General features: G+C 37.6%; 1 protein-coding gene across 1 annotated transcript in view; it reads left to right on the forward strand.

The window, feature by feature from the left end:
- The first annotated feature begins 2,238 nt into the window (after positions 1 to 2,238).
- LOC150109194 (serine/threonine-protein kinase A-Raf-like) overlaps positions 2,239 to 17,189 on the forward strand; it is a 344,481-nt gene continuing 329,530 nt past the window's right edge. Inside the window, exon 1 of the mRNA XM_090411929.1 lies at positions 2,239 to 2,380. Coding sequence (XP_090268055.1) covers positions 2,273 to 2,380 — 108 coding nt within the window. The 5' untranslated portion in view covers positions 2,239 to 2,272. The remainder of the gene's footprint in view (positions 2,381 to 17,189) is intronic.

Consider the following 17,189-nt stretch of genomic DNA (forward strand, 5'->3'; position numbering starts at 1 on the left):
TAAAAGAATCAAGATTTTTATGATGTTTACTGAAAACATTAATCTATTTTAAAACACTATAGGAAAATGTCTTCGCTTGGGCCCCCCCAACGCTTGAGGCCCCTAGGCACATGCCTCATTGCCTTAATGGGTAATCGACCACTGTATGAGGGTATAAGATGTTACTCAGGTTTTATAGGATTGATGCAGATGAAATATATCATCACTTGGCTAGCAGGGAAAGAACAAGTGATCATCCCTGGAAGTTGAATAAATGTGTGGTTGGGCAGGGAGTGAGGACTAGATTTATTGATTCGAGAGGGTGAGTGAATGGGAGTGAATGGAATGTGTTGCCAGAGTCAGTTGTGAGTGCTTTGAAGTACAGTAGATACTGTGTGGCTAATTTGAGTCTCCTGTGATGTCTTTAGACTCTGTGGAGGTGACCATAATAAAACATTTTAAAGATGACTGGGTAGCCATTCTTCACATCCTTCGAACCACAACCGATAGTGAGCTAAGCTTTCCATGAATCATTTCTTCAGGAGAGAGAGAGAGAGAGAGAGAGAGAGAGAGAGAGAGAGAGAGAGAGAGAGAGAGAGAATGGCAGAAACTTCTCCTATCCTAAACCCAAACATTCGCCTGCAGTAGTGTGAGTTCTACATGTTTTTTGTGATTTGGGATTAAAAATCCAAATTTCCTGAAAAAAACAAACAAGTAAAGTTCCTGTGATTGCCGATTATAATTCAATCCATAATAGTCTTTCTTCAGACAGACTAGCACTCTAAGTTTAAACTGTTTCCACTGGACTACACAGGCATCTTGATATTAATCATAATTATTAATTATTATAATTATTACATGACACCTCTAAGAAGTAGAATGACTCATCATGGAGGAAGGATGAGAAGCTCACTTAGGTCCATTGTAGCACATAAGCAACTAAGGCAATCCCTTACAACTGCAAATTTGGAGAGCAGCTAAAACAGACAAAACTGTATCTCAGCCATAAAAAAACATTGCTTTAAAAAAAAAAGAGAAAGTTTTACATATTTTCTGACTTTAGGCGTGGCAAAATAGTTCTTGCCTAGGAGCATCATATACCCCAACTACAGACCTCACACCACTCCATACAATCCACCGTCCTCACTATTTAATCCTCCATATACACACAATGACACTATAACCATTCACGCACAACGCCATCTACCGCTCACTAATAGTATTTTTATCTGTAAATGTTTCTTTGTTTGCTTCATCCCTGGACGAAGAACCCAAGCTTCTGGAAAAAGAAACCTTGCTACCTCGACATGAGTTGGCTAACTCACCTTCAAACGAAAACAGCCTATATGAAGATTCCTCTCGTCACGACGAGAAGCAAATCCAGGTCTTTTTCCGAGCGAAGGGTTCAATATCGTGTCGTTTTTTTTAGTTGCTCTACGATGCGCTTAATAAAAAACAAAATCATCAGAAAATTAAAATAATAAGAATATAAAATACAATGCAGTTTAAATCTTATTTTATTGACTAACACACATTTTGATAAAAGTAATTTAAATTACGTTCATTAAAAATTTGTAGCAAAAATAGTTCCCTCTATAAGTCTGGGACCTTCGTTTGCTTCCAATGTTTCCGTAGGATAATATGCCTCAGTACACAAGCAGCTGATGCCATTAAAAGAGTGTTGTCTGTAAACTATGTGTCCCCCCTGACCGGTCTTCATGTTAAGATGGATGAAAAACTTCTCTCTCTGTGTGTGTCTTTTCTTTCAAAAAGAACAAATAGAAAAACAGATTGCCAAAGTTTTGAATTACAGTTAAGCTCGCATCGGTTTCTCTCTCTTTTAAAGCAAGACTCCGCAATCCTTGCTTAATTATTATAATTCTTTTCTCTTTAAAGGCAGGATAGAAATCAGCAATTTCGAAGCGAAACTTTTCTATGTTGCTTTATTATTATTTATTTAAAGCAGAGTAAAAATCATTAGTTTCGAAGTGACACTTTATTATTATAATATTCCTTGATTAACGTCTATGTAACAAAACACTGATATTAAAATTTACCACCTTGTTTTGATTTTAATGCAACTGGCGTTGAATTTCACTATTCATCTTAAAGACCGCAATTCAATGTGAATTCTGAAATAATAATAATACATGGACTGGAATTGTGTGCAGCTGATAAAGATTACAATGTGAGGTGCAGACGAAAATGCTGATTATGAAGACAGCTGTTCTTTTGTCTCTTTTCAATCCCAAAGCAGTAGTCACGTGCCCTCTGAGATATTTAGGTAAGCAAGATGGCGATAGTGCCAGAGCCCTTGTACAATGGATCTGTACCGAATCTTAGTTTAGAATCCCCAGATAAAATTTTTGAAGGTGATAAAGCAGGGATGCTGTTAGAAGAGGTAAGAGGCTTACATTTGAAATTGCGAAAAAGGTGACACTTCATAGTCATTTCACATTTACTTCAATCTTTTCAAATAAAATGTGTTTAAATTACAGCTGTTAAGCCTATTGCTTCAATGGAAAGGATGTTTACTCTTGTATGATGTTCAGAAAAGGAACAACAGTGCATCCTAATAAATTGGACTAAAATACAAGTGCACTTCTTCGGTTCAAAAACACACGCGTAAACACCGTGAATCATTTAATATCACTTACTCTGTGGTGGAGATTTCGTAGGCCCAGTTATTTTTATTTGTGTTTTATTCTGTTATTATAATTATTATTTTGCACTCTGCCGTTTGATCACCCAAAAATCTTGTGGTATTTGTTATATATCCGTTTATCCATGATATACGATTTTTGCGTAAATATTTATATCAAGGCCTCATCAATACGTGTACGCAGATCGTAGTAGAATGATGTTAGACAGTAATTAAAGGGGAAAACTTTTCAAATAGTAAAGATAGGGATTAATTCTTCAGGTGAAAAAGAGTAAAAAACCTATTCACCATAATTACTAAAGTATTTCACGAATGCATGTCACTGTACCTATTAATCCTAACATTCTTGGAGAGTTTTTAGCATTTAGTACTTACAACTTAGGCTATAAGAGACAGCGAGAATTCGGAACTCGTATTCCCTCCCCAAATTTTAACAGTAAAACCACAACCTTTTGTAGTCTCTGTTTTGAAGTATACTTACAATTCGTAGTGCACATGATTTATTGATTACAAATTAAGTACATTTATTAAGTTTTATTAAGTACAACCAAAAATTTTTATTACAAATTTTGGGTTGTACTTAGAACAATACTATACAAATTCATTTGGATTATTCATACATGAATAATTTTGTGTATGAAATAGTTAAATAATGATGTAAATAAATATAGCTTAAACTGATTATGTTTCCAGCTAAGAGATCCACTTTTTAGTTCACATAGAAATAAAGAATATATAAATTGACCAAAACACTTATTTTTTCCTTTTGGTAAATTTTATATTATATATCGATTGTAAACATACCCCCCACCCTTTTCAAATTTGAATTAATTGTTTTAATGTGTAAATATCCAGCACACTGCAAAAAACAAAATACACGATTTTCTAAAACATATGACATTTATTCTTACTTAAGTTACTGATTTATTAAAAACAGAAGTATACGTGTATAATAACATCAGAGCTATAGGGTCTATTTTTATTGTTGGAATTTTTAATAACTTAAAGTAGCATTGTTTATTTGATATTGAAAAATTTCATTTATTACATTTATGCTGGTGTAATGATGCAGTATATCTAAACACGTATATCACATCGTGAAAATTAGATTTTACTGCCATATTAATTTGGGGATTTCCCTTAAAAAAGGCATTCATAAAATTGCAGATTATGGTGTAAGATTGTCAAAAACAGATCTAATTAAGAAATCAAAACTAGAAAAGAGAGAGAGAAAACATGGGGGGGGGGTAACTAACTGTAGCTATATATGGACAGATGTGCAAGAAATCACTGTAAACAGAAATGAGTCTTTATTTAATGTAATATGCTGTATTGCTAGAGTTGAGTCAGAACAGAATTATCAAGTAATATATTTTTTAAGAATGTTCTTTATTTTAATCCAGTAATCTAGTGCTCCTTAAAACGCGAATTCGCAAGTTAATGAAGTTCCTGTTTAGCACTCTCAGTAGGATGAAGCAACATTCACCTTTTAATTGGAAGGATATGGATTTGAATCCTATCTAGGATAGTAATATTTGTAAGGAGTAGCACACAATTGAAAACTAAGATCTATCATCCTTCAAAACAAACAAATCAGCCAGAGAACACCTGAAATTAACAAACATAATATGCTGGCCCTTTAGTTCCTTTAGTTGCATTCCAACCAACCATGAGTTTAGCACACAAGAAATTGAACTTCAGAAAGAAAATTTCAGTTATCTCCTCCCTAAATATAATTATGAATTAAAAGCAGTGACCTCTAATTTATAATTGTCACATGTGACTGCCCTCCTGCATGATTATAAAAAAAGTTTGAATTGTTCAATTTCACACTTTCATAATGCATAAATCAGCAACATTAGGCATTAATTCTGAAAAAAATCATTGTGGGAGAGATTCCAAAATACTATAGTAAATTACATGGTATCCTGTCATCTATTATCAACTTGGCATTTGATTTTTAAAATAAACTGTTGTCTCTGAGAATGATGAGTCAGCATTTATAATTTAATAATATTAAATTACATTATAATCCTAAATATGAAGGGTTGTTAATTAACTGCAGATACAGAAAGTCTAAGAAGACTGTGCTGATGTAAGAGAAATTAACTATGTAGTTTTTGACCAGTAAGCTTTTAAAGATCCATCCAGAAAAAAAATCCCTATGATAACTTAAGGTTGCTGCTGCTAAAATCGGAATTTGTGATCCTCATGATTCATAGAATATTCATGATGAAGTGTTGATTGACAAAATTTTATCAAACAGCATTTATCACATAATTGTATCAAATCATTTGACATGCTAACCCAATTCATAATTGAGTTGGATAAGGGAAGTGGTTATGCTCTGTTATTATCAGAGTTTGCAAAGGCATTTGACAAAATCCTGCCTTATAGGGTATTACATAAAACTAAATTTACGATCCTCATGATTCATGGAATATTGATGATGAAATGTTGGTTGGCATTTTATCAAAATGTCATTTATCACATAATTGTATATCATTATTTCACATGCTAACACAATTCATATTTGAGTTGGATAAGGGAAGTGGTTATGCTCTGTTATTATCAGAGTTTGCAAAGGCATTTGACAAAATCCCGCCTTATAGGATATTGCATAAATTAGGTTGGTTGGAATAGATGGATAAGAGGGTGACTGCCTGTAGTATCAAAGATTAATGCATGAAACAAATTTGAAGAGAACAAAGGCAACAAGCAGCATACTACAAGATACTGTCCTTGGGCCATGTTATTTATATTAACAGTATTGAGAATGATTTAAAGGGAGATATACAGTTTTATTTCTTGCTGATGAAGCAAAGTTGCAAAAAGCTAAATAATGCTTTCCTTCAAGATAACTTGAATAGATCAGTACCATGAGAATACATGCAAGTGTAAAGTTTCTAAATGTAAAGGGGATGCTCTCTTTTTGCTCTCCTTTAGTTGTTTACATAGTTTGACTGCATAGCTAGAATGGAGTCAAAAAAACCAAACAAACACACTGGGGGGGGGAGGGATTAGATTATCTGGGAACCCTGATCTGGAGGCTAAATATGTTTTAAAAAAAAAATGCCACTTCAGGCCTCACACTAGTGAATGAAAAAAAGTACCAACTAAGGATGCTCATAAACATTTATGTCACAGTGGAATTCAAGCTCTCAGCCAACCAGGCCAAAAAAAAAAAAATTCCTACAAAAACTTGAGAATTTTACTTCATTTGTTAGGTATTTTAGATAATTTACTGTTGTTGAACATTATCATAACATTATTATTATTATTATAAAGTATCTCCATAGAGTCTGGAGATCAACACTGGCATTTATACACACAAAACCTATCATGTCTCTCCTTAAACTCATTCACTGTCAGTGCACTTGCAACTAATTTCGTCTATCCATTCCACTCATTTACCATTCTCAATGCAAAAAATGTAGTCTGCACAGTTTTACACAACTTCCACAGATGACCCCTAGTTCTCTATTTGTCATATATTGAAAAATTTCCTTTGCATCAATTTATAAAACTCATAATATCTTATAAGTTTCTATCATACCTCTCTTTTCTGCCTATCAACTAAACTTTGTAACCCTGTACTCCTTCAACCTATCCTCAAAGAGGAGTTTTCCACAGACCTGTCACTAGCTTGGTCACTCATCTCTGAATCCTCTCTACCACTTCCTCATTCCCTAAGAAACTCAGGTCACCTAATATGTGCACAGTGGTCAAGATGCATCTGAATCATTGCCTTATCAAGAAGGATAATAACTTCCTTATCTTTACTTGTTAACATGTTTTTTCAATATCCAAATAATCCTCTGAGCTATTTTAACTGATATTCAATACCCATTTGCCTGTCTTTTTTGTGCTGCTGCAGACTTGCATACAAAAACCTGTGATGGTAAGTGCTCTTGATTCTAAACGCCTACAACCACATACTTAATAAGCACATGATGGCATTCATCTTAACCACAGTGGATAAAAATGGAGAAATACTGATACGTAATCTTTAAATTATTATCAATAACAGACCTCCATGGAGTCAAGAGACTCATCACTTGAGGCCCCACTCTCACTCTCATCATACCTTGACTTAAATGCATTCACTGTCCTTGCACTCACCACACTCTCAGGCAATGCATTTCAATCACCCACTACTCCATACAAAAAATCCACTCCTCACCCACACATCCACCTTATACAGCTTGCAGCAGAATGGCCTCTTGTCCCCCCCCCCCCTTTCTAGATGTTTTGGGAAAAATCTCATCCATTAATCTGGTGATTATTCCTTATCAACTTATATCTTGATCATGCTGCCCCTCTTCCTTCTATCCACTAGGCTTTGTAATTTGCATTCTCTCAATCTGTCCTCATATTTCACATTCCAGAGATCAGAAACCAACTTAGTCAATCATCTCTGATTCCCTTCCTCTCCAATTCTCTCTCTCTCTGATATCTCATCATTCTTTTGAAAACCAGGTGACCAACTCTGTGCACAGTAATCCATATGCAGCCTGATCAAAGCTACCTTGTACAGTGGAATCAAAACATCCTTCATCTGCTGTGTTGTTCTCAGTTTTAGCAAAATGTCCATGCAAAATGTCCATGCAAAATTCAAGTTCCTATCCACCATCTTCCCCAGATCTTTCATCTTCTCCACCTTTTCTAAAATATCCCCACCAATCCAATACTCTGCATCCCATCTTTGCTTCCCAAATTTTAAAACCTTAAGCTTTGCTACATTAACTGTTTTTCTGTTGATGTTGCTGTCCACTCATGTTACTCATGACAAATCTTGCAGTGCCCAAACATCTCAACCATGAAGATTGTCTGCAACAAGTGCCATAAATACTAATCTCCACACCATCCTTCAGTGAGGTGATAACAACCTAGTCATCTTTAGTGCTTTCAGCTCACAGTTTTATCTTTTTTTCTTACAAAAAAGAAAATACCTTAGTTCTTTTCCCCTTACCCTTAACAATGTTTAAGTTCCTTCAAGACCAGATCTCTCTTTACTGATCACTTTTACTCCTAGTCTTTTGTGGCATAATGACATCACTCCTATAGCATTCTCAGCTTTAAAAAAAAAAAAAAAAAAAAAAAAAATTAGCATCCTTTTGCTCAAGATTATTATTATTATTATTATTATTATTATTATTATTATTATTATTATTACGGGTATCTCCATGGAGTCAGTAGACTCATCGCGGGAGACCCAAACTAGCAAAACAATATCTGTCATATCTCTTCTTGAATTCATTTACAGATGAAGAGCTCACAACAAAGTCAGGCAATGAATTCCACTCATTCACCACCCTCCAGGCAAAAAACCTTGTTCTGACACCTTTGTTAACCACACTCTTCTTTAATTTCCAGAGATGACCTCTTGTTCTTCCATCACTATCACACAGCTGAAACATTTCCCCTGCATCAATCCTATAAAAACCTTTTAGATGTTACATTACTTTTCATTTGTCCAGTTACTTACTCTACAAATCCCAAATCTACTCAGCCTTGGAATACTGTCCTCACATTTGGGGTGATGCACTTAAAATGTCTAAATTATTCATGCTGTTCAGTTGATAACTTTTTCCATCACTTCTGAGCATACTTAGTTGAGAGTAACAACATGATAGTTTCATGGCTGACTTTTATCTACCTTTTTTTTAAAATGGTAAAGAATGGATAAAGGCTTGATTCCATATCATTGGGTAGACCAGGTGAATATGACAGCTTATGTAGGTTATACAGTTTTGATTTTGAGCACAGCTGGAGTGATACCATCTGTCTCAGGAGGCCTATTAGTATCAAGAATAATGGATTTTTTTTAATGTCCTTGGTGAAAGATGATTAAGCATACTGTGAATAGTTTGAGATATCATACAAGAGTAGTAGTAAGACTTATACGTTGGTTAGACATAACTGGTAATTAATTTACGGAATTCACAACGCATATGAAGTATATTAATTAAAGATACTTTAATGAATCACTTCTATATTTCTGATTTCCTAACCTCAACAAATTTGGGTGCATGAAACTGCCCCAAATTTGGGAGACTTTCATTATGAGAACTTCAGCCCAACGGCCAAGACTACCAAACTAGCCCGCAAGAGGGCACCATTAGGACTTTAGGAACAGAATTAGTTTATTACTTTCTTCCTCATTTGCTTTGTTAGTTCCTTAGTGCACATACCATATCTTTATGTTCCCGAAGATGGCAATGTGACATTGCCGAAATATAGAAGTGATTCATTAAAGTATCTTTAATTAATATACTTCATATTCGTTGTGAATTCCGTAAATTAATTACCAGTCATACAAGAGTAGTTGTGACTGCTGCTAAGTAGCCTGTTTTATCTTTGGTTATATAACTATAGTACCATCAGGAGGTGCGAGAGGCAAAAATAAGGAAGGGCAGAAGTTATGCCCAAGGAACCAGAAGGTTTCCTTGGGCATAGCTTCTGCTCATAGCATGGGAAGCTTCCAGAAGTCTTAGCAAGGAACCAGAAGGTTCAGCTGCCAGTGGAATAGAGGCAAGCCTTTTTGCATTATGGCCTTACAAAGTTTGTTGATACTTTTTTTACACTTGTTTTGGGCTATAGTTTCAGCTGAATGAGAAGCTCGAGTTTTTTACTTGCCATTGAAGCTGAACACATTTTTATCACAGACTGCAGACACATTTTTTGGAGAATCAGGTCTTGGATACAGGTTGGAGGTTTTCATTGTACTGGAGAATGAAGGCCTCATTCCAGTAAGGATTATTTCAGTTCCTAGATTACTGTTTTTTATCAGAAGAGTGAAAACAGTAATCTGACCATGGAAAAGAGCCATAGAAAACCTGGAGGTTATCCCACTTGGCACTGTTGTAGTGCCATCATAGGGTATAAGCTAAGAATTACTGGGTGATTGAATTTTAGAAAAGAAGATGAGAATAAGATTATGATCAGAGGTGAAAAGAGGCAAGTAGACATCTAGAGTGTATTTAGAGGAATAGCTGATTAAGATAAGATAGTGTTGGAAGAATGATGTGTATTATCTGGTATTCCAGTTGATAAGTTAGCTATTTGTGTTAGATATTAGATTGCATATGATTCAGCTTTCCTTCTGGCTTGATCTGTAAAGTTAGAGAAAGGGAGCCAGTTTGTGTTATGAATGCTATGAAGGATTACCCAAAACATATCCTATGAAGATATGGTTTGGGTAATTTAGACTGTGGTTTGGAGGTTCTATTAGGAATAGCAGATAAGGTTTTGTACTGATGCGATTGGATGTTGGTGAAATAAATGTGGAAGTGATTGTTATTGGCTGAAATTTTAGTTATTTTGACTTTTCTGGAATGTATGTTTTTGTTATTTTTTTGCAATTTTGTTGTATATTTTTTTAATGTTTTTTTTTTAATATCTGACATGATTAGGGATATGCAGCTTAGGTGAGACTTGTTCATACAACTTCTGTAGAGGGAGTGCAGACTTCATACTGTGGCCTCAACAGTTTCTCCCTGCATGCTGCTATACTCAGACTCCCTTCAGGCACAACCAGGTAGAGTTGTCCAGTTGCCAACCTACAGAAACTGCTGTACTAATATGACCTCAAATGGAAGTGGTGCTAGCTCTAATTCATTGATAATAGCATTGAGCATGTGCAGCAAGGCGGCCATCACCCACACTTACATATGAGAAGAAAGGTTGTACAGATGGTGATGAAAGACATCTGCCACCTAGAGGCCTGGTTGGCATCCTCTAGCTAAGGAAGATAAGCAGTATAAGGTGGCAGTACTCATTTCATCACAGTCCAGTTTGTGGAAAGGTGAAGTTGAGTGGGAGAGGCTATGTGTTGTGCTTCACCATCTCATTAATGATATATGGAAATACATTAGTGTTGCTGACAAAATTTAGTGCTGGTATTTCCCCAATTGAGCAACATCTATGACTAACATCTGTTCCCCATTAGTGTTGCTGACAAAATTTAGTGCTGGTATTTCCCCAATTGAGCAACATCTATGACTAACATCTGTTCCCCATGTAGTTAGTAAATAGTGATAATTAATCTTGCTCTGAAGAGAAACCTAAATGCATCTCCACCATCTAACCTACCGTGCATGCCAAAGGGGGGGGGACGGATATAAAAGAGATACAAACGATAAACTGAACAGAACATCTCATATCAGTATGCAAAGAGGAAGTTAGCCACTTTGACAATTGCTGTGGAATTCTCTTATGCTGTAAAGTTGGCAATTAGGAAAATATCAAAAGCAACAAAAATGTCTGTCTGGTTATTTCTCTTTGGATTGCATTATTTGTCCAAGTGTTACAGTTTAACTCATGAAACAATTCGTAAAATGATTCCACTAAAGGATAACCCTCTTGCGAAAAAGATCATGGTGAGAGCAACTCATAAAGGAAAACCCCCAGAAACTTTCACAGGAAAAAAAAAAAGGGATACTTGTAACAACTGAATCTAAAGGCAACATAAGAACCAACTGTGATGTAATTGGCTATACTTCCCAAAAATACTTCTGAAAAACAGAAGTTAAACATGGTAAACCTCTCTGCTTCCTGGGAATTGGATGTCTGCAAAGCCAAAAAAAAAAAAAAAAAAAAAAGGAATAGGGGAAATCTTTACAGAACTGCCATGTATTTTACCAATGTATCAATATCAAGAATTTTATGTAGAAACATAAACCTGTCTGCAGGAAACATTTAAAGCTAAATGAGACCCTTCTGTAAAACATTTTGTTGTTATTTGTGAAAGCAGAACTGGGGATGAACCTGCTCATGGAGGAGTTACCATCTTTATGGGTAACAGCAAACCCCTTTTCAGCACATCCAACAAAACACTACTCTGGAAGCTGTAGTCATCTGCCTTTGAGATTTCTTTTGATAGTATTTTTCATTTATTTACTGCATTGTTCTGAGTTATAACTGCATTTTTTAAGGAAATTACAATGCAAACTAATATATTAACTAAAATAAGTTTAATTAATACTATTTCAGCAAAATCAAATTGCCATCATCAGGGAACAAAATATAAGAAATGTTCATGCAGGCACTACACTACATAATGAAGCTGAAGCATGTCAACTGAGAGTAGGCCTAAATAGTACCCCCCCTCCTCCCTTAGTGGGCTAAATTGGGCATCCTTGGCTGTTAGGCTGAAGTACAGAGTATGAGAGCTTCCCAGATATGGCATTTTTGTACAACCAAATTTGTTGAGGTTAGGATAGTTTCTTAAGGCTGAAGCAGATTCAAGGAAAAGTCTGTATTTATTGTGACGGAGTAGAGTAACCTTCTTCCAGTATATTCTGTGGTGGGTGTTTGTTTTGAGTTAACACAGACTGACCTTGATAATCTTACATTGCAATTGCTTTCATCCTTTCTTCCTTATGGGTGACTTGAATGGACACAATGCTCTTTGAGCTAGTGCCAACACAAATGGCCAAGACCAGATTGTTCAGCATATGATTAATGATAATGACCTCTCACTCTTAATAATGGACATGATACCTTCTTTCATATGCTGACCCACTAATATTCAGTAGATCTGCATGCCTGCCATTATGCATCTGCTGTTTATGTGAGATGGCTAAGCGAATATATATGGATACTATCGCACTCCTGTGCTTTCCATCATACTCTTACAGGAACCATGCTCTCCTTCACAGACAACCAAGTGGGAAATCAAACAGTCTAACATGAATTTCACATCTTGCAAAATTTAATCCTGGGATCCTTGATTTTCACTCTATCCAAAACTATGGTGGTCTTCTGAGCATGGGGCATATTTTTGGGATACCCTGCCATATCAAATTTTATAAATTTGATATGGCAGGGTATCTCTATATTTAAATCTCTTTTAAATGTGCTCTTTTCAAAGCACATTACATAAAATGCCAGAGTCAAAAAAAGTCATGGATCCAGTTGACACCCTCTGTCAATCATGCAACCACTGCAAAATGGAATATAATCTGAAAAATAAAGGGTAGATATTTAGACACCATTCATCAACTATGGATAATGAATGTTTAGTTGCTGAATTCAAAGCAATTGCAGATGCTCTCTAGGAGAAAGTTTTGCTAGAATCTCACATCCTCTTGAATTTTTGATTTTCAAGGAACTACAAGAGAAACAGGGGTTAAACTTCTCTTCACATATGAAGAAAAGTTTAATCTCTTTAGAGAGATACAAACAACTGTTTTTTAAGGAAGAACTAAGAACACTTATGCCGTCCTACTAGCACACTATGGCCTGATGACATCTATTATGAAATGATAGAACATGTCTCATCTTCTGTAGATCTCCTTCTAATGGCATAAAGTAAAGCAATTGGTATTTCCTTGTGTTCAAAAACTAAGGAAGGATTTAGCAATAGTAAAGACCATTTCCTTATCACTCTTGATGAGTTGTCTTTGTAAGATCCTAAAGAAAATGGTTAAAGCCTGAATCTATGATATTTAAAAATATCCATCCATCTTCAAGGCCCACTTTTCCTAATTGGGTTGTGGGGGCAGCAGCTGCAAGAGGAACTTCCAATAGTCACGATCCTCCACCACCAAGCTCAGGTGTTTTGGTGGGACTCCCAGACTTGTTCACCCAAGGTTCTGGGTATAATCTATCCAGCGAGTCCTTGATCTCCCTCCCTCTGGCTTGGAAAAGAGGGCCTGCTGGGGGGGGGGGGCTCTCTTGTGGCATTCTGACCAGGTGCCCGTACCATTATAACTGTGATCTCTCAACACGGAGAAGCAGCAGTTGGGTATTGAGGATTTCCCGAATTGCAGAGCTTCTGACTCTGGCGAGTCTTGTCAGCCCCAAAACCCCTCGCAGGAACCTCATTTCAGCCACTTAGCATCATGTCCACATTCTTTTGGTCATTACCCAGCTCTCATGACCATAGGTGAGGATGGAACATAGACTGTATTGAAGACAGCCAGCTTTGCCTTTTGGCTTAACTCCTGCTTCAATACTACTGAACAGCCAAGCTCCCGCAATATTGCACTTGATGAGCCAATTCGAGTATCTAGCTCTATGTCCCACTTTCCATCACTTGTGAATATGGACCCAAGGTATTTAAACTTCTTCACCTGCCTCAGTGGGACTCCACTCACATGTAGAGTGCACTGAGATGGTTGTCTTGAGACCACAAATGTTTCTGTTTTGGCCACACTGATCTTCATTACAGCTTCTGCACACACAGCTACAAACCTATCCAGGGTCTACTGGAGGTCATATGTGGAAGAACTAAGCAGAACTAGGTCATCTGCAACTGCAAAAAGCAGCCATCCAATGCTACACCTTCCAATTCTGACACACTCACTGCCTCTGCTGTGCCTATCAATCCAGTCCATAAATATTATGAAAAGGAGGGGTGACAGAACACACCCTTGGTGGAGGCCAACGGAGACTGTGAAAGATTCAGACTTTGTGCTGTTTACCCTGACACAAAACTCTGGGCATTCATACAGGGACTTGATGGTGGCTAATAGTTGGCCATCCATTCCATACTCCTGTACTACTACTTGCCAAAGCTTATCCTGAGGAACCCGATCATATGCCTTCTCCAAGTCCACAAAACATGTGTAGACATTCTTGGCATGTTCCCAAGATTTCTCAAAGACTTGCCTTAAAGTGAAGATTTGGTCAGTTGTGCTTCTACCAGGATGAAAGCCACATTGTTCTTCCTGAAGCTTTGACTCAACTATGCTCCTGCACCTTCTTTCTAAGCACCTAGCATATACTTTCCCAGGCAGGCTGAGTAGAGAGATGCCATGATAGTTGCTACAATTTCTATGGTCTTCCTTCTTGAAGATTGGTATTATTATATCTAAGCATCCTGACACACTTGAGTCAGCCAGAGAACACCATCTTGATTTAAGGCTTTTAGCATTTCGGGCCAAATTTCATTATCATGAGCAGTCCTGCCCGATTTTAGCAATTTTATTGCTAAATGGACCTCTTCTGCTGTGAGACTATTCATCACCCCAATCTGCACTTCTTGGATGTCCACAACTGCTGGGCCACCTGGATTAAGAAGGCTAAGTATTCCCTCCATCTGTGGAGGACATCCTTCTCGGTTGTTAAACGTGCACCATCAGAGGCCTTAATTGCCCTTGCTGTGCATGATTTCCTCCCTCGAAGGTGACGGATGGTCTGTCAGAATACTTTATTTGCATTTGCATAGGATGAGTCTAATCTTTCTCCAAAGGATTCCCAAGCCTTCTGCTTTACTGCCTCAGCAGTAGCTTTTTGTGCCTCAGTGTACTGGAAATGCATCTCAGGTGACCTGACCCTAAGCCATGTTAGGTAGGCCTCCTTTTTTGTCCAGACAGCTTTTTAGACTTCTTGGTTCCACCAAGGTGTCCTTTTCTCACTGCCCATCGCCATGCCAAGCCGCTTTCTGCCACAGCATGAGAGGGCAGAGGCAGTGACAGCTGTTCTGAACAGCTCCCACTCCTCCTCAACATCTGCAGTATGTTTGGAAATATCTTTGAACCTGGAGGAGATGTTATCTGCAAAATTCTTCCTCACAGCCTCATTTTCCAATGCCTCCCATTTCACGCAGTATAGGTGCTTAGGTCTACCAGTGTTGATGGTAGCATTTGGTTTCTGTAGCTGTAGAGTGCAGACAACAAGGTCTGCACTCTACATCCAGGTGTCAGTTGGCCTCCTCTCCTCACACAGACATCCAGCAGTGAGGAAAATAGGTCTGCTGAGACTATAAGAAGTCAATCAGAGACTTTTGTCCAAGTGTATCCCTGTACCAGGTAGTATACTTATGGACTTCTCGGTGCTGGAAGAAGGTGTTCATTATGGATAAGCTGTTAGTACAGCAGAAGTCCAATAATTTCAACCCATTCGCATTAAGGTCAGGGTCTCCATTCCTCCCAACCACACCCCTTCCATGTCTGGTCATCTGTTCCAACATGTGCATTAAAATCATCCATTAGGAGAACTGATTTCATGTCTGTCACCCTGTCAAAAGTAGCATCCACTTCCTCTAGGAAGGTGGCGTATTCTGACTCCAGATTAGGTGCATAGGCTTGCACCACAGCCATGTCATGGTTTTTCATCTGGAGCCTTAACACACATACCCATTTCCCCCCCCCCCCCCTCCCTCTCAATGGGATCCACTCAGCAACACAGTCTGACAGCTGGGGGCTTGTGATTATCCCCACACCTTCCACCCCTCATCCAGGTCGACAGTTTGAGCGCCTCTTTTCTTGGTCAAAGAAAGCCAGACTAAATCTTGTTGGTAGCGCTTGGCTTCCTTGACCAGTTCCTTCTCCTTCCCTGTCAGAGAAAAGATGCTCCAGTTGCCTAAAGCCATAGTCTGGTGCCGTTGTTGTTGCCATTTCTGTCCTTTTGCAGAACCATTTCTTTGTGCTGCCCCTAAACACCTCCCCAAACAGGTAGCGGGCCCATTGATGGAGTTTTCTCTAGCAGAGTGCTGAGGAATGGTGTGAAAGGGATGATATTTAAAATGATCCTCTTTTTAATTATCATCTGATCCTCTCTCCAGCACACAGTGGGACTTTTGTAGACACTCATTAGCATTTTATCAATTGGTCCATATAGAGGCATCCATCAGAGATGCATTCCTGAGATGTGAATGTCTGAATTCACTTTTCTTCTCATCCTCCCAGCTTGCATTGCTAGACTCAGTGACCTGTAATGGCCAAGTACTTTGGCTTTTTATAAAGCCTGCTTGCCACTTATGGTAGAGCAGTTAATCCTATCTACATTGTTTGCTATGTCAGTAAGTTGTCGTTCTTCTATCTTGTTTGTTTTGTGGAATGAAAAACCTGAGTTTTCAGAAGGGGAAAAACTATGCTGCCTTCTTATGAGACTGGCTTACCTACCTTCAGTCAAAAAGCCCCAATAAGTTCTTCATCCTAGACAGAATTCAGACCTAGGTCTTTCCATATGATGGGCATCTTCCATACTTACTGAGCCACAGAAGTTCTTTTTAGTTTTCTTTGACATGGAAAACTGGTGATATGGTATATTAAAAAAACATTATAATCTAGTTGTCAGGGGTCCTCTCCCTCTTTTTATTAACTGATTGGATTTCTCACTTGGACTTCCAAGTCCAAGTGAGAAATCACCTTATCCCAATCATACTTCTGGGAGAGAGAGAGAGAGAGAGAGAGCCTTCCCAAGGCTCTGTCTTAAGTTAATGCTATCTTAATCTCTTTGCTATCAAAGTAAACTCATTCACTGAACAACTTCCTTCTATAGTGGGCAAAGTGCTTTATTATTTTCTGTCGTTCTTGTAATTGTAACATGATGGTAATTGAAAGCCAACTTTGGGTTCAGGTTTTTAGCAGGAAAAAAAAAAGGGGGGGGTGTGCATGCACATGCTTTTTGGCAAAAAATGCAATCTCCACCCACATCCTAGTTAAGAATAGTACAAACTGTTATCCCAGTAGGCACAGAGACCAAGTTCTTAAGACTCATTTTTTTGGCAAAAAAATTTCATCCTTTTATATATTTATCACCTAAGAGAAGAAAAACAAAAGTGCAAGAGAGCATGGAATATTCTTTGCACCCTACA

Source organism: Typopeltis vanoorti, chromosome 2, assembly GCF_054136105.1.
Source record: "Typopeltis vanoorti isolate ZY-2024b chromosome 2, IOZ_Tvanoo_1.0, whole genome shotgun sequence".
Lineage (NCBI taxonomy): Eukaryota > Metazoa > Arthropoda > Arachnida > Uropygi > Thelyphonidae > Typopeltis > Typopeltis vanoorti.